Raw genomic sequence first — 20,503 nt, 5'->3', positions numbered from 1 at the left:
GGACAGATGTGAATTTTCACAGCAATATACCATGCCAATGAATGGAATTTCAAAAGCTACATTGCTACTAGATGGGAAAAAAAAGAAGGTGAGGAAGCTTTGAATAAAGGCATGTGAGAAAAGGGAGTGAGTTTCAATCTTGAGCACAGAGGCAGAGATGAGCAGGGAGAAAGGACCGAGGGGCTAGTGCTCAGCTCCCTGGGCAGTTCCACTCTGAGAAAGAGAATTTCAAAACACTGCTGTGCTCCCCAGCAATCATTGTGCAAGGATGCTGGTGATGACCAAAAGAACTAAATTCAACACACCTAATTGGCGATATTAATATGCAGATTTCTACTCAGAGACAGCTACATAAACTGCTTTTCATAGGCAATGCAGGGAAGCAAGTATTTCTAGGGTTAGTCAGCTCCTCACAATGTAGGTGTGTAAAACAGCAAAACAGGACATCTTTAGCATAAAAATGTGACGGAGACAAAGCTTTCGTGGCTAAAAGTGATGGAATAACAAAATGTGTGAATAAAAGCAGCAGCTAGCGATAGAAAGAAAAAAGTAGTTCTAACACTGGAAAAATTAGAGGAGGGGGCAGAACCCTCAGGGAAAGCAATGAAAAACCCATCCAAGCCAAGATAAAGCACTAGAGAAGGAAGAATCAGTCCTCCACTGTTGGAGCTATACTACTGGATGTAAACCACACAACTGAGCCAGACACTTGAGTGACCGTGATTGCGTGGTCTGATGGAGCTCTGATTGCCCCTGCTCCAGCCAGTATATCATCTTCAGCAGAGCAACAGTCTCAAAAGAAGCCAACCAAGGAGTGCCACGCTAACAGGCACAATGGGGTGAAGGCACTAGCCTTTGGGGCTAGTAAGCTTGTTCAGATCCCCTCAGGAATCTTGGTCCTCTACTCCAATTAAAAAGGAGATAACTCTTTCAGTCATGTTGCCTGTCTAGCCCTGTTATTTTGTGCAATTCACACACGGATAATATAATGAAAACTGGTACTGCATTTTCCAGCAAAATTACTGCTCATTAAAATTATATATTTGAGCAAGTGGAAATGGCAGAGTTCAAGTTTGTTTTCTCTTACTCATGATTCATCTGTAAGTACACAAATAAATTAGGCAGTCACAGGAGACTGTCAGAGCTACCAGATGCAGTGATTCAGAAGAGTTTCTTAGTCTGGGCTAGTGGAGAAAAGAATTGCAAAACTGGGTGATGAGAAGGAGAAATCCAACAAAATATCAAAGTTCTCAGCTAGCAGGAGGCTGCAAACAATAGGAGTACTTTTTAAAAATGAACATTGTCTGACACATCCTATATTGTAACACAAAGCTTTAAACAATTGTGACAATAGGCTTTGCTTTGTTAAAAATAACTTGTCCCTGACTTTTCTCTCAAGTACCTCTGGAGTAACTACTGAGGTCAATACAGTTATATTCCAGCCACATACCCTTCAGACTCCAGCTCTTTGACTCTGCTATGCACATGGATGGAGAGTAAGGAAACCTGCCCTTTTCTGAAGAGAAAAATGAAGCACATGATGTGAAAAAGTAATGAGATGTGGCAAGAATGAATTTTAAAGAAATGATTACCAGAAAGAAACTAACCTTGAAAGAAACATGTGAATATAGATTATTTAAAAGTATAAAGCTTCTGTGTTCCTCTCTCATACAATCACTTTGAGAGGGACTTTATCATGTAGGTGGATACTGGAGATGTTTTTTTTCCTGGTGTTGGATTCAAACACTCAGGGAAAGCTTCAGTCACATCGAGTCAAGTCCCAGACCAATGGAAAAGGCACATTTTCTCCCAGTGCCCCACCAAAATCTTGTGTCCACAAACAAGAAGCAAAAGGAGCATCCTCCCCTAAGTCCCCATGGTAGCCTCTGTTTGTTACGAGTTGTATTTCATCAGGCTGCTGGCTGAGAGTCACCCATACCATCTCCTCACCTTGCCACATGCCTCTCAGGCTGTGTGAGAGGGAGAATAAGCCATTTAGGACCCAGTTTTCCAGGCTATCTGAGCACAGCTGAGTTGGAGTAAAGGTGAATGGAAGCACAGCATCTCCTTTCCACTGCACAAATGGCTGGAGAGAAACATCCATGCTTTCTACTTTCAAGACCGTTCAGAGGCCCTTTGATCAGCTCCTGCAGCCATTGAACAGCCCCCAAAAATCTGTCCCTCTAAAAAGGCCTTTACTCATACGTGCTACTTGGCCTTTGACTCCTTTTCTCCCTGGCTTACCAGTTGTGTGGGTTTCTTACAACAAGTGGACATGCAGCTGGATTTGGAACAGAAACTTACTTGGCAACTGCGTGGCCTTCATGGTCACAAAACTGTTTTCTCCTGGACTATGACTTGATCTCCTCAGCTCTCTGACACAAACTCAAGAGAAAGAGCACCTGTGCAGGCAGATGACAAGGGAAGGAGGAGACTTAGCAACGGAAAGTAACAGATAAAGGAAGAGGCAATCACAGAGAGAAGAAATTTAATATTGATTCAATGAGATGCATTTAACATTAAAGAAGCAAAAAGAAAGATCACGTTGTCAGGTGCAATCGTGGCCACTACCAGGTCTCTACCCCTTCTCTATGCATACACAACTCTGAGATCAGTAGAAGTTATGTGTGCACATAAAGATGGGAAGGTTTGACAATGAAGAGCTTTACTTAGTGTTCATTTAGATAACTAATCGAAAGACAGACATTATAGTGTACAAAGAATAATGCCCATTGTAAAACTCGGTGGAAAACATTTCCTGTGGAAAAAAGAGAGGAGAAGATGTTTACCAATGCACTTCTGGAGCTGTTGACTTGAAAATAAGAAACAAAGGGGCTTTATACTGCAATAGTAAATTTAAGCTGGCAGGTGTTTTATGACAGTTTATAGTGTGGCTATGGATTGTCTTATCCAAAGTATTCCACAATGCTCCGTTTAAAAGTGATGGTACAGAATGGTCTAGTTCACCAAATAAAAGGATAATATGTGTGTCTCATATGGAGACACTGGATTTTGTTTTTCAATAAAAAACCAAAATGCTGAAGGCATTCTAATTCCCTGTTGAAGACTAAGCATTTCGGAAGGGCATCTGTTAAAGTAAAATTCAATCATACCATAAAAAGACTGAAGGAAACAAATATGCATAGAGGGAACAATGGCTAAAAAGAAAAAAACTACCACCTTTTTATTCAGTTATTTTTAAACTAATAGAGATAGAATTATACGTTTAAAAAAATCCTGAGACCCACATCCCTGGGTCTACTAGAGCAAAGGCATGCACATTTTCTAACTGAGCCTTGGGATGCCACCACAGAGTCTCTGGTGCTGTATTACAGGTGACTCCACAAGACTCACAAACACCCCTCTGGTAAACAAGGGCCATTGCCCAGCTAGGAGAAGCAGGATTCCTGCCTTTGGCAATGTCTGTCAGTCTTGCCACACCAGTGATGAATAATCTTGTCAGCTCAGTACAATGATTATCTGAAGGCTTTCTAATATCATTAAACAATATGGCTTGACCAGGCTTTGTACTGCTCAAAAGAGTTCTGCAGTCTAGATTGTAAGGGCGTCTATAAGTGCAGATGGGTAGTATATAATATCTGTAGTGGTTGCCTAAAATTTGATTCTAGTTGTTTCCCAGCAACATCTGTTCCCAACTGTGTGTCTTCTAGGGCAAGAATCTAAGCCATGCTGGGCTTTGGATACAAAAGCCCCTAATAGCTAAGAACGAAGCCCTTCTCTGACAGGTGGCAAATGTGGACATTGATTGGCAAAGGAAGGTCAGACATCTTTCAGTGCCTGGAGAGCAGACATAACATTCCTGACGCTAAATAAGACCCAGTTAGTCCTGCTGTGGTGACAACATGACTGATTTTCCATTCTCACTCTGATAAACTACGTAAACCAACATCTGTTATTCATAAAGAAAGAAAACGTTTGAGTTAACTACTTAGCTTGTGCAATGGCGGAGGCTTCTGCCAAACATTTGATGTTCAGATGTACAGTTTGAGAGGTTTTTTCCACAGCTTTCTGCCCTCCAGAAGGAAGCAGACTATTGGGTTTTCTCATGGGCTTTTAGTTACTCAAACCAATTTTAAGAATTCAGATCAACTGGGGTTTTTATTTAAATTTGAGATTATTGCAAACTGAAATTTCTCTCTCACAAAAGAATTTGATACTTCTCCTGAATCCAGACCATTTACCAAAACATCAGGAGTTCTGGTGAAATTTCTGTCTCTGAAAAAAACCTTGACATTTGACACTTGCTTTTCTTCTGTATTGAAACAGAGAAAAGGAGAATTGTGGGAGAGAAGATTCAACTTCCGATAATGTCAGACTGTAATCAACAATACAGCTGGGAGATGGCACCCACCTAGGGAGCTGGAGGACAGAGAAAAATGTGGGCAAGCAACACACCTAAGGAGTTTCAATTAGATTTGCTCAAAAGAAAAAGATGCCAATTCAGAAAAAATACATTTTCTGCTGAAAATGATAAGGTTTAATCCAGCTTTAAACTTGTTAGCTTTAATTACAATGTAATATCTATCAATGACTCTTTACCTAGTTAAAGGTAGATAACTGTAGGAAATATACAATGAAAACATGGAAAGATGAACAAAACTAGATGAATGAAACAGTACTGGTGATTGAAATTCACCCCAGCTCTGATGTTTATTTATAGGTTTGACTATATGAGCAATAACTCTTCTGATTTTCCAGTAACAGTCACCGCATGTCTAAACCCCCTCCTGCAAACTTGTGGGTCACAGATTTTGCTGAGATGCTAGCCCTAATTTGTCTGCAAAGCCACTTCCACAACAGTTTATTCAAGGTCCATGACAGTGAAGTACAGGGCCATTTGTCTCCAGCTTCTTTCGCAAAGCCTTACCATGGGCCTCAAGTGGTGTGAAGAGCCAATATAAGGCTACCGAGTAATATTAACTTTAAGGGAATAACCACTCTTGTAAGCTAAAGTGCAGCAAGGCACTGAAGTGCCCCCACATGTCAGAATTTCATGATCAGAAAACAAGCCATTTCATTGCTCAAAAGAATATAAACTTTCAAACAACACTTCATTCAGGGAAGAATGGGAACCTGTTGTACTTGGTTTGTCATCCTCCCTCCTCCCCCAAAGGCAGTTGCCGAAATAGCATCTGAGAGCACACTGGGTGTTGAATCATGTTTGATTCAACAAAGACTACATCTACCAAACTGACAGCATCATTTTATTATGGAGCTTATACATTTACCCATCTACAGAAAATGCTTTGTGTCCCACAGAAGGAAGGATTTTTTTTTTTGCTTTCTCACTGCATTTCATGTAGATGTGTCCAAGCATTTTCTGTGGTCTTCTTAATAGAGGTGTATGGATGTGCATGCTACGTTCTGCCATGTGATTTCTTCCTCCTTTTACAACCATTTTTATATAAATAGTATTGAATGCTGATTAAAAAAATCATCCACCAAAACATATTTCTTGTTTTAAAACCAGAGGTAAGAGCCACTGTCTTATTAGAAAAGGAAGAAATACCTGAAAACAGGGTATTTCTCATCTGTGTAGAAGAGGGATCAGAACAGAACCTTATTTTCTAAGTAGCCAAGAAAACAAATCATATAAGAATTCAGACCTCTGACCACCACTGAAGGGGAAAGCTAATGGAAACAGCCCCTCACTGGGGACATTACTGCATATCATCACCTAACAGTGACCCTGAGGGAAATGAAACTGGAGAGAAATGGAGCTGCGTGCGAGGGAGGTGGAACTGTTCTCATTTCTGACTCTGCAGCAGAATAGCCTAATTGGATATACAGTGCAGCAAAACGAATAAATACCAGAGGAAAAATATTTTCAAGCTTTGTAAAGGAATGACATGCAGATTGAAAGAAAGGCAAAGTAAGTCAAGTCCTGCATTTTTAGCCATTTCTGATAAATGCAGGATACAAAATGACTTAGTCAGAAAAGGAAAATTTAGAGAAGCCCATTAGTTCAAGGGGCTGCACATTCAGCAAAGCATTATGCCTTGCAAGGAACAGGCCATGGAGAGCTGAGCATCCAAAGTCCATTGAAAAGTTTCTACAGAAACCCAAATTTCTCAGAAATACAAACATTTCAGACACCTTTTTTCTTTTTTCCGAAGTGGTTGGTTTCTGTAATTCACAATTTTCCTAGGCATGAAGACCCTGCAGCCTGCGTAGTACTGCTGGTACTCAGACTGCTCTGTGTTATGTAGAAAAGTGCTCAGCTGTGAGGCTGGTACCTGTACACAAGCTGTGTCCCACAGCTCTGTGTCCCAGCCAGCTCTTGCCAGTACCTTGCCAGTGCGGGTCAGCTGCTGAAAGTGGGATAGGAAGAAGGGGGGGGAAGGCTGTGTGGCTAGGGAAAGATTAGGAAGCTAATGGTTGGCATCCTAGTGGTGGGGGCTGTTTGACGAGAGGCTGGGGAGCTGGAGGTGGGATGGGCAGTGGCGTAGGGCTGGTACAAAGTCAGTGCTGGCAGCAACCATCATGGTCAAGAGCCCTGGCCACAGCTGACACCAAGAGCTCCAGCTGCTCTCTCTGCCAGCAGCAAGGGTCGCTGCAGCAAGCAGTACCCAAAGCAAGATCTGTTTGTAAACCCCTGCTTCATGTAATATGTATTTCCATTTGATGTTTCCAGGCTGCATTCAGGACAAAGCTTTTTTACTGAAAAAGCACCAAAATGCAATAATGAAAAGCAAGTACTCTTTGATAGGTTTTGCAGTGCAAGCTTTAAAGGCTGTAAGTACCAGAGACTCTTCCCACTGAATTTAAATGCAATCCTTATTTCTCACTCTGGGAGAGTCCTGGGCCACAGGTGGCAAAGTGGCAGGACGGACCCCTGCCTGCAGGCGATGGCAGAGTGTACGTGCTCCTGAGGCACAGCCTGCAGCCCTGTTTGCAGCCCCGCAAGGAGGGACTGCGGAGCTGCTGCGTCACCCAGGTGGTTTTCCTCCTGACCTTTTTCTAGCTGCTCTGTACCTGGTGCAGGCACAGGGACCACTGGAAGCTTCATTTGTCTGCAGCGTCGACCTGCTCAGACTGTGCATATACTTTTTACTAGAAATCCTGCCTCTCAGCCTTGACAGCAAACTGCGCTAGCTGTGCTGCCAGAGAGGTCAGTGCGGCCAGATAGGCAGTAGGTGGATTTGCCTCCATTCATGAGTCAAAAGAGGTTTCTAGAAGGGGACACTGATGACATTGGACCCACCTATTTCCCATATGACCATGAGCCAAATCTTTGCCTCTTATGCCATCTCAAAATAGGCATAAAATGCTTCCTTCTCTCACCCTAAGACCGATAATATTCACAGAGTGTTTTGAGATCCTACAGAGAAGATGGGATGGAAGTGTCAAGTTTATTTACCTATAGAGCTTGTATCTCACAACTGGACAAACTGTGATGCTCTCCCTGCTTTCTGGTGACTTCCCAGGACATGCAGAACCTGAAGCTGGCACCCCTGTGGGGTGGCAGAGCTGGCACAGCAAGTATTGTATGTAGATGGTAAAATGGCTTTCCTCCTTAGTCCTGTGTTAAGTGCTCACTGAATGAGTTTGACTCCACAGACTCAAGGACAGCCAGCTCAGGTTGCTTCCTCCAATACTAATACGTAAACAAGTTACTCACTTGTTTTTTTCAGTTAATGTTACTCAGAGACAGAAAAATGCTGTCGAGTATTCATTCTGGTTCCAGTTGTGGAAACGGAGCATGTATAATTACCAATGTGGGTAGCACTCCATCTCACAGCCTTACTTATACCAGCGAAGGATATTATCTCATTATATCAGCTTAGTAGTCTTCTTTCCCTGGAATTTGAAATAAGCAAGGCACATAAAGGAATGATGAAACAACTAATTATAAGGGACATTATTTTAAAAACTGCACAGTAGTAAAAATCCATTAATGGACTATTTTACATCATTAAACTACTTCCAAGAAAGTATCTAGGCTTTTTCAGCATAAACATTTCTATATTGAAAATGTAACTTGAACCTAACTCTATGGTTAGCTATTTTTTGAATAAGTATAATATGTGTTTTCATTTATGACAGGGCAAAGATGAGTGAAATTTTTAACTTCATTATGCCTATCATCTGAAGTAATTTAGAAGATAGTCCTGCTGCATGGACTCTTCTGCACTAGAATGCTAATAATGACTAATGTCTGGGGAAACAGAAAATAGAGCTGCTAGCAAGGACTTGTTTTAGCTCGTTTTAGGATTTTTATTTGAATAGAAAGTGCTGTTCTAATTCAAAGGTAAAATAGTTCTGGACCTTGGGAAACTTTTTGGGTGGATTTTTTAGGTTACAACACAAATAGGTTTTGCTTTTGTTTTCCAACTCTCGGTCCTTCAACCCAGCTGAACCTCAAGGTGAACTTCATCCTTTCTTTCTTGCTGATCAGCTCCAGGGAGAAAGATTCTGCTAGGCTGAGCCCACCTTTTGTTATATCTGTGAAACATTTTGGTCAGCACTCAGTTGCAAGTGGAACCATGCTACCCATCCCCTAGAAATATGGGAGCCAAAGAATCCTGCTTAATGGGTCAATAACATGTCCAAAGGGAAGAGAGGTTGCTGCTGGGGACAACAGAGGAAGATGTGGACATCAGCTGATTACAATAAGAGCAGCTCATTTAGGAGCAGCTCTGTTCTTCACACAGTAGGCAAAAAGTTTCTTTCTAACTGGGTCGGTTCTTTGACAGGTTATTGGTTCTTCTTGGGGGAAGGAAAAGGTGAAACAGTTTGATGAACCCTTTGCTTCACCTTCCTTGGCAAGAAAAACATCCTGGCAGATCCCATACTTTGCACTGTGCAGCTCATATAAACAAACATATTTGGCAGAGTGAATGTCAGAGAGTGAAAATGCCAGTGTTTGAGCAAGGATGTGGTGTATGTGCAGTAACAGAAAAGCACAGACACCCATTGCTCCCAGTAGTAATTCAGTATTGCAAACAGTTGTAATTCACTATCCCCCACCACCATTTCTTGCACAAAACAGAGGGACTCTGCTTCCATAGATCTGTATGGCAATATCAATGGCCATTGGTGCTAGAGTGAGTGAGCTGTATCCGCTGGTTTTACAGCATGCTCTGAAAGATACAGTATTGCAGGGTAGTCCAGCTCATGGAGCCTGATCTGGCCTCCAGGATGTCAGACCCATCACCTTAGAGGCAATGAGAGCTGTTGTCAGAGTAGTCAAATTCCTTCTGTGGCACACAGGTCTCATGGCCCAAGCAGAGCTTCCCTGCCATGCATGCCGTGCATACATCCCACTGTACAATGAACTCTTGAGACCCTGTTTACAGCAGGAAACTCTTGAAAGAGTGGTACCTAGAAACTGAACTAGCTGAAACTAGTAACTAAACTGAATCCTTTCCTGGCAAGAGGAATGCACCTGTTACTCCAGTGCTCTGAGCCATATATATGTCAGTAGCTGGTTAACAAAACCCAGGCCTGGAAACAATGCTGCAGAGTGTATAGCTTTGTTAATGGGTTTGGTAGCAGGACCAATAAAGTTCATTGTTGAGTTTCCCTACAAATGGCTTCCTTTGTGCTGCAGCTTTTTACGTCAGCTTTTAACTAGACCTACCAGTTGTACTAGCCAGACTGAGGGCATGATCTTCCCAGAGACTCCGGTTCCCATGAAGTGAAAAGGAGACTTCTGAAACATCCCTAGAATTGCCCTTGGGCTTCTGAAATGGTCCTCTTTGCCTAGGAAACCTCTGTGTCCTCTCTCCCAGGAAATTAAGAGAAGAAAATCAAGGCAGAGTGAACTGTGATTTTTATTTTTTTTTTAAGACTCAGGGGAAATGTTGATTTTAACGCTCACGTGAGAAATAAACAAATCCATCTGCCACTCACAGTGGGCAGTTGGGTCAGTCTGGCCCTACCAGGCCTCAGCTGGCTGACTCAGCTCTACCTCTGAGGCCTTCAGTCTCCGATGGCACAGCAGATTCACTCCCCACACTCAGGGAAGAGCATGGGGCAACCAGGCTGCCCCTGCAGAGGTGGAGCCTGCAGAGGAGGAGCTCAGCCCTCACGGGATGTATTCATGGGCTGCAGGCTCACGGGGTAGGAAGCAGATGGGGAAGAGGCAGAGTGACTCCCAACAGGCAGGTTTTGAGTAAGAATCTTTTGTGTATGTGACCATGAACTGTCAAGAGCACAATATGAAACCGACTGTGCTGCTCAAAAGCGAACACTTGGAGAGGGCACAAATTATTAAACAGCTCCTCTTGATCCAGGAACAGGCAAATCGCAGGTACTTTCCCAGAGAGGGGGAAGAATCCTGCTCAGAGGCCGAGCTACGTCTACAGGAGGGTGTTGAGGAGGAGCTGCAGCAACATTAAAAGAAACTCATCCTTCCCTGTTGATCTGGAGCAATGCACAGTAAAGAGGGACGAATATCCACGGAATTACATCGGTCTCCTACGAGGACGACTGAGCAAAACCCCATCCTGTTGCCTCATGTGTTTGGTTTTGTCCTGCCTCGCTGGCCAAAGTGACATTTAGAAGTGACTTAGGGTGACACTTCAACGGCAGGTCGGCAGGGCCAGGGGAGCTCCAGCCCCGCGGCCCGGGCCCGGCGCTGCACTTCCCGCGGCGGCCAGCGGAGGCTGCTGTGGGTCGCCTCCGCCCCGACGGCCCGCGGGGGTCTGGCCCCGGCGCGTCCCTGCCCGGGCACGGCTGGCAGCTGCGCCGCGGGAGCGCAAATGCAGCGTCCCACCTTGCGATGGGTGCCCTTGCCAGGGAAAAACGCCAAGGGCACAAGGGGGCAGCTGGCAGCTTCTTTCCCAATTAAAGCCCCTGGGGAAACTCAGAGCAAGCCACAGAGTGGGGAGCAGAGGGGAGGCAGAGGAGGATTCGGGGGCAATGACCGGTCACTCCGAAGTCAGTGACAGCAGGGCAGCTGCGGAGACATCCGCCGGGAGCCGCGCAGTTTGCGCAGGTTCCCAGGCTGCCGTGGGCACGCCGGCGGATGCGCCGGCCTTCGGCTGGGTGGCCCTGCCCGGTACCTTGGGGCAATGAGGAAGGGCCGGCGGTCCTCGCAGCCCTCCGGTAACTTGCCCTCGAGTTTTGCTGTGAAAACAAAAGCAAAGCAAACAGTTCCCTTCCCCCCAGCCCGAAAATAAAGCTCGGGCACCACCCGGGCTGGTCGAAAGGGCTCCATTGTCGTTTTTAAATGAGATATCTTTGCAACCGCTCGCCCCTCCCCGAGCCAGCGGGGAGCCGCCCGTATCCCTGGAAGCGAGAGGTAGCGGGGAACAAAAGGCAAACTCCGAAGTGACATTGAAAATAAAAGGGAGCTTTGGTTACCCCCAGGGAAAGGTCGAGGGGGAAAGGTCGCCTTCCCGCCAGCGCACGTACTCCCGCCGGGCGCGGGGGAGCGCCCCCGGGCCCAGCCGCCGGTTCCGCGGGGGCCCCGGGCCCGGGCCCGGCCCGCGGCCGTGCGCCGTCCGCCCAGCCCCGAGGGCGCGGGCAAGCGCGGAGCCCCCGCCCCGCAGCGCGCCCAGGCCAGGCTGCAGCTCCCCAGCCCCTCGCCGGGGCAGCCCGGGGGCACCGGCGGGCTTCGAGACCAGACCCGGGGGGCAGCGGGCAACGCGCCCCCTCCCCACCCTCCGCCGCCAGCCGCGCTGAAACCGGACGCCGAAGAGGGCTGCGGTGAACCAAACTGCCGGCTGCCAGCCTCCCCCTCCACTCTGCACCCACAGGCACACGCGTGTCCGCCGGCTCCGCGTCCAGCCCCACCCGGGAGCCGAGAGCCCCTTCCCCCGGCGCCGGCGCGGCCGCGGGCCCGGCGGCACCGCTGCCAGGGCAGGAGCCGCCCTGGGCCCCGGCGGAGCCCACGGGGAGGGCGAGGGAAGGGGAGGGGGGGCAGGGCGGCGAGGTGACCCTCTTAAAATCTGAGTTCCTTTTCGAAACACTTAGAGACGACAGGGTTGAGGACTCTGAATGTATGCGTAAATATATACTCATGCATTCCCGCTGCCGGAGGTATGCACGCCACACACGTGTATGTATGTGTGTGTAGGCATGCCTGGGTGTATATACGAAAGCACATAACTCCTGAGCTGTCTAACACCATATACCGACAGCTGTCTCTAAAAACAGATAAATAGATCGATCCCGGCACGATTCTGTTTGTAGGTATGTACCGCTAAAAAGTATTTAATATGTATTTACACCTATGTAATCCATGCCTACATTTTTAGCTATCTCTATAGAACAACTTTCTGCAAACTGTTTCAGCAACCACCGTCCAGAAATCCTCTGCAGAAATCACCTCTGGCTTGGGTGTATCAAAGATGCTTCGGGGCAACGATGAGTCTTGTATGTGCGTACTGACAGTGTTGCGACGGTGACAGCCTACTGACATTAAGGAAGCCAGACGTGGAGTACTAACGAGGACACTATATTAATTGCTAATAACAACGGTGCCAGGATGAGGGGGCAGACAACAGTTCAGACATCGGCGCGGGGGCTGCTGCTATCCACCCCAGGCTGTCCATGCCTGCAACAGCCCTTTCCCCCGGGTCCCCACGCGGGGCAGCCGCGGAGGGGCGCGGTGCGGCCGCCGGGCCGAGGCGTGCCCCGGGGCCCCGCCGCCCCCGCCCTGGCACGGCGGCTCCCGCAGCCCTGCCCGGGCACCCCGTACCTGACCCCACCCTGGCCCTCTTGGCCGGGAACGGCCCGGCAAAGGAAAAGACGGGGGGGTCGGAGGATTAGGGCAGGAGGGCTCAGCCGTGCGCCAGGAACTGGGGAAGGAGGGACAAGAGCTGCAAGGAGGCAGCGCGGCCCTCGGGCAGAGCCTTGCGAGTGGGGCCGCCGGGGACCGGTGGCGAGGGGGCCCGAGAACCCCAGATGCGAGATGCTCCACGCCCTGAGCAGCTGGAGGAGCAACTGTGCGTGCGCTGCAGAGGGGTGAGGATTTTCGCTTTAGCCTGTGGTGGTTTCGCTTGTTTTCTTAGATTCCCACGCCAGGGGAAGAGATGTCGCCCGCTGTACTGCGGGGTTTCTCCCACCCTAAGGAGATAACCAGGGCAGGGGGGCTTTCCCACGGCGGGGAATTGTCCCCGTGAGCCACAGCAAGAGTTTTTTCCCCCCGAGAGCTCTGTGCCTAGGGAGCGCTCGCAGGGAGCGTCTCTGGGTAGGACTCCTGCCCTACACGCCCAAGCATGTGCTTTCCAGGCGGGGAGCGGCTCCCAGCGCCCTGCCCGCGGCCGGCAGTGACAGCGACACGGGTCCGCCCTACGCGGGCACTGCGGAAACCTCCGCTCCGCTCCCTCCCTCCCGGCGTGGGCTCTGGGCACGGTGTGCTGGGCACATCTTCCATTTTGGAGGGGCTAGGGGGAGAGGGGCTGTATTACACCGACATGCACAAGAAACCGGTGATGAAGTTTCTATGAGCTCGCTGAGGGTGGGTCGAGAGGGGAAAGTTGCAGCAAGCTGCCTCGGTGGTGCCCCTTTTCCAGGCGCAGGGCTTTGGGAGGGTAATTTAAATCCCTCTGTGGATGTGTTAGAGTTGTGATGATGGCCGGGAGAGAAGAAAGAGTTCTGTCCCAGCTCTGCTCTTGCCCCTCTTTAACTCAGACTCCTCTAGGAGCGGCTGGCCCCGTCGCAGAGTCCGCCGAGCCCCGCTCCCGCGGCAGGGCAGGCTGCAGGGCTGCGGGCAGGGCTGCGGGCAGGGCTGCGGGCAGGGCCGCCCCCTCGGCGCTGGGAGCGGGGGCGGCAGGGCTGGGCAGGGGGTGCTTCGTGTGCCGGTGGCTAGGCGCAGCCAGACACGCACCCGTGAGCCGGCCCACGGGAAGCACGGAGCACCTCCTGCCTTTGTATCAAAAAGTTACGCCTAGAAAGTGTCTCTCTTGTGGAGAAAGAATTTGCCTGCGGGTTGCGTGGGACCCTTCCCCTCTCTCCTCCGAGTCGCGGGGGTTTCGGCCAGCCTAGTCGTCCGCTCACACCTAAGCACATGCTTAAGCGCTGCGCTGAATCGGGGCCGCGCTCCTGCGCGGGCTCCGCTTGCGGAGGAACGGCGCGGAGCCACCGCAGAGCTGAAAGTGCCTGAAGGTGGGGAAAGGCAATTTGGGGCAAGGAGCCGAGTGAGGCGCCGGACCAGGCAGAAATGCCCTCCTCCCCCTCCGCGGCTCCTGCCCGGAGGAAGGGGTGGCAAGGCAGAGCTGTAGCCCTTCGGCGGCTCGGGCTGGCCGAGCACATTTGATTCCCCTTGCGGAGGCACAGCAGCTCGTATAAAAAAGACATTGTTGTCTTTGGAGAGCCCTGTGCGCACTTTCAAAAGCTGATCCTTGAGTTCCCAGCCCCCGCAATCCAGTTGATGAGGAAACGCGCTGCGGTCTTGGTGGCACCGTTTCCATTGGGATTGGCACCATTTGATTGACAAAGTCTCCCATTCTTCCACCTCTCGAGTGTTATCAAACGGATTGTGTGGGGTCAGAAGCTATTGAAGGGACGTCCGTGTAGCCGCATTCTGCAAACACGGGGTGAAGACCGTGCCTTTCTCATGAAAATGCTTCCACCAGGCAAAACGCATCTCATCTTCCCTGCTCTCCTCCTTAGCATTTCCTTTTAACTCGAGCGTTTTACTAAGCCGCATCACCAGGTAAACGAACACATCACTAGTGGCAGCCTAGGCAGGACCCCGTCGGGGCGGCCACCCTCCCCGGGGGCTGCGGGGAGCCAGCTCTGGCAGGCGCAGCCTGGGCGGAGGGTTTTCTTTCAAGAAAAGGGTGAGAGGCCGGGACAGGGCAGAGGCGAAGAAGCTTTCTCGCCGCTTGCCCGCGGTTATAGTTCATGCGGGGCGGGAAAGGAGGAGCAGAGGCTGACCTGCTTCCTTTTCACTAGGTCGATCTAGCGGGGCTAAAAAGTGCTGTCGGGACCTTGCGGGGTGTAGCTGTGCCTGGACGCGCGTCGGTGTATTTCTAAATAAGCGGTCAGACCTACAACGAGTTTCAGCCCGCTCCCCGGCGAAGGGGGAACGAAGAGCTCTCGCATTAACTTCCCGTTGCAAGACCCCGCGCAGAGTCAAGGCTGGACTCGCTCGGGCTAATCTAGCTGAGCAGTGTTTCGCAGGGGATTTAACCTGCGCTCATTCGAGCGGGAGGATAAATAAGCTCGCCCAGCCGCAGCCGGCGGTGGCAGGGGTCGTTCCGGCGGTGGCAGGGGTCGTTCCGGCGGCGCGCCCGGGCCGGCGCAGGCGGGCGGCGGGGCACCTCCTCCGCCCCCGCTCCCCGGGGCCGGGGCCGGCGCTGGGGCCTCCCCAGCTGCCCCACCTCGCACTGCTGGGGAGAAACAGGGTCGCTGCTCCTGCCCCACAAATTGCGCGGTCAGTCGCCGTCGGTCGTCTCTGATTTGAGCCGACAGCAGCGTCGTTCTGGTGGAGCCGGTGGTGTTTAATTTATTTTTGCCTCCATCCACTCCCTCCTTTCTAAGGCTAATAAAACAGGCACGGAGCTGATGTGCCTGAGAAATCCGGGGGGGGAACACCAAACCACCAAGGCAAGGTCGAGTGTCTCTCTCTGTAGGAACAAAACCAAAGACCGCACTGAAAAACACGCGCAGAAAGGGGGTGGGGGGGAGCGGGGAGGGGGGGGAGAGATGTTCCAGGGATCTGGAAAGACAAGATCTAAAGATCTGGAAAGAAAAGAGGCAAGAAAAGAGGTAAAAGCAGTCGCCCTTCCCTGCGTTTGGTGACCCAGCAGACTCACAACAAGCCCACCTCGGGGTATTCAGCCTTGAGGGAGCTGGTGCCGAAAGAGGCAGCTGAGATGATGTAGGAGAGCTGGAGGCCTGATTGAGGGAAAGTTCCCCCGATTATATTTGTGTGGAAAAGCTCACCTCTTGCAGAGCTCTAAAGTGTAATCAAGGCTGAGGCTTACACTTGAAGGATGTTAACTCTCATACGGGAACCTACTTTCTCCTAAACGGTTTCTTGCCTAGTGAATGAGAGCCTCCCAATTGAAGCAAAATGATCCTTATGTACTAATATCAAGCACAGTCACAAAGCGACCGGCTATTTATGCTGCCACTTTAGACAAAGATATTTAGTTATTCCCGGGTAGCAAGTGCACTTTTGCATTTTTAAGCACGAACCAGCCGAGCACAAACATATTTACAAGTGCAATTACTAAATAGTTACTTGACACTTCAAAGTCACTGGGTTAACTGTACCTTCGCTGTAATTTTCTTAATATTCAGGTAATCGCTGTATTAAATTGAGTTTGCCAGGGCCGTAGGCCGGGGTGTGAAACACTCAGGGGTGGTTTCTCTCCTCTGTCCGCCCGGGAACACCCCGAAATATAAGCTTTGGAGACACTGGACAACTTGGGAGATTTCTTCAAAGACCCGAGTGACATTAGCTGCTGGCTGCATGTACGTGTGTGTGTGGCTGTGAATGGGCTCGCTTTTGTCTCCACACCGGATCCGAGAACAGATCCGAAAGTGCCAGAAATTGCAGTTTATTCGAAACTGCAGGGAATTCATTGGCAAGGTGGTGTAGCAGATGACCTGAGAGGTCTTCTCCATCCAGCTCCTATGCTGTATAAATAACCTTAGAAAGCAGCTTCGGGTTCAGAGGGACTACGAGAGCTTGTGACAGTCTTTGCCTTTGAGAATAACGAGCGACATTTTGCGCTAACCTATTTTTCAGCAGTCTCTCGCCCCGGGCAATTAAATCACTGCTTGTTTTTGCAAACTTGCATCTTCCACCTCTCCCTGAGGTTAAAGGAAAAAAAAAAAAAGCCCTAGGTGAACGGAACTTATGGGTTTAGGGAGGGAAACGATCCTCGCACTGGGGGTCTCGCACTGGGGGTCTTAGCAGACATAGAGAAGGTTCCCGAGATGCTAAACCCCAAGTGCTGTTCAGCCACCAGCCGGCCCGGGTACCTGACAAGCCGGTGCGGGCAGCGCGGAGCGCTGGGAGCGGTGGCCCAGGGCGCAGCGTCTGCCCCCCGGAGAGCTGCCCTCCCGGCGCGGGGCTCCTGCCAGACCTTACTCACTTGGTGGGGGGAGAGGGGCACTCGGTCCTTTTGCTCACCGGCATTCAGCCCCGTCTCCCCAGCTCTCACAAAGGCTGGGCTGACAGCCTTGCCACCCGGGAGCTGATTTTAAATCCTTTCACCCAGTCAAATGGGGGGCTTTTCGCCTTGCCTTCCCTTTCCCGTCCACGATATTGCCACCCCCGAGAAAAATAAAATGAGTTGTGCTGACGGGGTCTCTCTCTCTCTTTTCCTCTCTCTCCCGCGCTCTCTCTCTTTTTTTAAGACATAAAAAAAAATCCTGACAAGTAAAACTTAAAGGTGTTTACCTTGTCATCAGCATGTAAGCTAATTATCTTGGGCAAGATGTAGGCTTCTATTGTCTTGTTGCTTTAGTGCCTATGCCCCGCCTCTGGTGGCAGCCTAAAACCTGGCGTCTGGCTAAAACAAACGAAAGGCAGCCCTGAGCCTCCACTCAATCCAATTAAGGCGGACTTCGTCCACTCGGTTACGTGTACATCCAACAAGATCGGCGTTAAGGCAACACCAGAATATTTGGCAAAAAAAAAAAAAAAAAAAGATTTGCCTCCCCTTCCTTTTTTTTTTTTTTTTTTTCCCCAGCCGCCGAATCATGTCGATGAGCCCAAAGCATACGACTCCTTTCTCAGTGTCTGACATCTTGAGTCCTTTGGAGGAAAGCTACAAGAAAGTGGGCATGGAGGGCAGTAACTTGGGGGCTCCCTTGTCAGCCTACAGACAGTCTCAGGTTTCTCAGCCGGCCATGCAGCAGCACCCCATGGGCCACAACGGAACAGTGACTGCCGCCTACCATATGACAGCGGCAGGGGTCCCCCAGCTCTCCCATGCTACGATGGGGGGCTACTGCAATGGGAACCTGGGCAACATGAGCGAGCTCCCGCCTTACCAGGACACCATGAGGAACAGCGCTTCGGCGACAGGATGGTACGGCACCAACCCGGACCCCCGCTTCTCCTCAAGTAAGTCAGCCCGGGGCTGGGTGGCCGGCGGGGGGTGGCCGCGCACCTGCCCCGCCGCACCGCGGGCGCCGGGCGCCGGGGGCTCCGCGCCAGGGCGAAAGTCCGTCCAAATCCCAGCCGCCCCCCCCGCCCCCCCAATTCCTCCTCCTGCCCGAGGATCGTGCCCGGTCCCTCCTCCCCCGGCTGGTTTCATGTCAGCCTCCCGGGGCTGCCGTTGCGGGGGGAAGGGGGTGGGAAGCCCCGCGGTGGCGGGGAGCGGGAGCCCGGGGCTCGCCGTCCAGCGGGGTGGGAGCGGCACGGCCCGGGGGGCCGGGAGGGAGCCGGCGGTGCCCGTCCGCCTGCGCGCCGCCCGGCACCGGGCGGGCGAGGGGGGAAGCCGGAGCCGCGGGAGCCGCGTCCCGGGAGGCGCGGGCGGGGAGCGGGCGAGTTCGCCCCGGCCGGCGCCGGCGGAGCCCCTGTCCGCGGCCGCTCCCGGCGCGCTGTCACGGCAGGTACGCGCTCGGGTGTCAGCCCCGGGCAGGGCGAGGGGCGAGCGGTCGCCTTTATTCACCGGGGCTGGGCCGGGCGAGAAGGGGATCCCGTTGCCCGCCGCTCGCCCTGGGGACGCGGGGCGTTGTTGGGGAGCCGGGGCGCCCCGAGGCCCCGGCCGGGGCTGGGCTGCGGGGGGCTGCGGGGCCCCGCCGGGGGCGAGCGGCGGTGGGGGCCGCGGGAGCGCGGGGCCCCGCTGGGGCCGAGCCGAGCCGCCTAAAACGTGCCGCCTTCTCCCTTGCAGTCTCCCGCTTCATGGCGCCGTCCTCGGGCATGAACATGGGCGGCATGGGCAGCCTGGGCTCCCTTGGAGACGTGAGCAAGAGCATGGCCCCGCTCCAGAGCACGCCGCGGAGGAAACGGAGGGTCCTTTTTTCCCAGGCCCAGGTTTACGAGCTGGAGAGACGTTTCAAGCAGCAGAAATACCTCTCCGCCCCGGAGAGGGAACATTTAGCCAGCATGATACATCTCACCCCGACTCAGGTCAAAATCTGGTTCCAGAACCACCGCTACAAGATGAAACGCCAGGCCAAAGACAAGGCTGCGCAGCAGCAGATGCAACAGGAGAACGGCTCTTGCCAGCAGCAGCAGTCTCCCAGAAGGGTGGCGGTGCCAGTGCTTGTAAAGGATGGCAAGCCCTGCCAAGCAGGCTCCAACACACCCACGGCAGCTATCCAGAGCCATCAGCAGCAGGCAGCTACGACGATCACAGTGGCTACCAATGGCAACAGCCTCGGACAGCATCAGAGCCACCAGACAAACAGTGCGGGGCAGTCTCCAGACATGGGACAGCACTCGGCCAGCCCTTCCTCTCTGCAGAGCCAAGTCTCCAGTTTGTCTCACCTAAACTCTTCTACTTCTGACTATGGCACTGCCATGTCTTGCTCCACCTTGCTATACGGTAGGACCTGGTGAAAGGATTAAAAAAAGCAAAAGAAAAAAAAAAGGAAAAAAAAAAAGAAAAAAAAGCAGATTTTCCCAGTCACACAAATCTCTGTCCTGTCCAAACTACTGGGGTTTTTTCTTTTCTTTTTTTTTTCTTTCTTTTTTAACGCTTTCCTCCCCGCCCCCCCCCCCTCCGTTTTACTGAGTGGTTCTCTGAGGACCTCTAAGAGAGAGAGAGAGACTTTTTTTGTTCGGTTTTGTTGTTACTCTTGATGGTTTTGGGTCTTTCTTTTTTCTTTTTTTCTTTTTTTTTTTTTCCCAAGGTTGTTGTATGGGGTGTTAAAAAAATTTCTGACTAATAACCACGGAGCAGTCTGCAGAAAGGGGACCACCGTTAGGCACGGTCCGAAGGCTTGGATTTCAGATGTACAATTTGCCAGCGTCTAGGACTTGCATGTAAATATAGAGATTTTGGGGGATGGGGTGGTTTTCCCCAAAAAACGCATTCGCGTCACCCAGACACAAGAAGCAGCTCCCCCCTCCCCCGGTCTCCCCTCCCGGCCCCGCCGCCAGGGCCCGCGGATGGAGACGTGGAGTCACCCAAGGCTTGGCTTTTATTTTCCTCCTTACGTTTGATGTGAACCTGTAGCTGTATAATGCTGTCAAAAGTTGGACTAAACCCATAGTTTTTAGTAGCCTGTATATTTTGTTGTAAAAAGAAAAAGAAAAAAAAAAATACAATCAACCAAACCAACCCCCACCTTTTTTATGGACACTGATCGCCCCGTCGTAAATCCTCCGGCAGTTTGTTATTTGCGCACGCCGCCTTTTCCTGTTGTAACTTATGTAGATATTTGGCTTAAATATAGTTCCTAAGAAGCTTCTAATAAATTATACACATTACAAAAATTCTTTTTTTTTTTAATTTCCCTTTGGTTCCCCCCACCCCGACCCTCCCTTCCCCGCATCTCTTTTTTTTTTTTTTTTTTTTTTTTCTTGATGGAAAAACAGCCCGGGATGCTGCCAAACCCTGCCCGGCCCCTGCCCCTCCCAGGGCCCGGACCCTGTTCCCGGAGGGAGCTGCGCCGG

At 50.9% G+C, this 20,503-nt stretch overlaps 1 protein-coding gene across 1 annotated transcript; it reads left to right on the top strand.

Annotated features, from left to right (window-relative positions):
• Positions 1–12,883: 12,883 nt before the first annotated feature.
• NKX2-1 (NK2 homeobox 1) lies at positions 12,884–19,444 on the top strand. The gene is made up of 3 exons (XM_072865476.1): positions 12,884–12,936; positions 17,625–18,001; positions 18,774–19,444. Exons 1-3 carry the CDS (start codon positions 12,884–12,886, stop codon positions 19,442–19,444), a joined length of 1,101 nt encoding a protein of 366 aa, XP_072721577.1.
• Positions 19,445–20,503: the final 1,059 nt, after the last annotated feature.

Source organism: Ciconia boyciana, chromosome 6 (assembly GCF_034638445.1).
Source record: "Ciconia boyciana chromosome 6, ASM3463844v1, whole genome shotgun sequence".
In the NCBI taxonomy this organism is placed as follows: Eukaryota; Metazoa; Chordata; class Aves; order Ciconiiformes; family Ciconiidae; genus Ciconia; species Ciconia boyciana.
Note: the sequence above shows the minus strand (reverse complement) of the source record. Positions and strands in the feature narration are given on the sequence as shown.

What these genes read in the sequence shown, in the direction of transcription:
- NKX2-1 (XM_072865476.1), top strand. Translation starts at nt 12,884, where the DNA reads ATGCTCCACGCCCTGAGCAGCTGGAGGAGCAACTGTGCGTGCGCTGCA. An exon ending in TGTGCGTGCGCTGCAGAGGG is followed by an intron (nt 12,937 to 17,624) that starts GTGAGGATTTTC and finishes TTTTTTCCCCAG; the next exon opens with CCGCCGAATCATGTCGATGA. An exon ending in GGACCCCCGCTTCTCCTCAA is followed by an intron (nt 18,002 to 18,773) that starts GTAAGTCAGCCC and finishes TCTCCCTTGCAG; the next exon opens with TCTCCCGCTTCATGGCGCCG.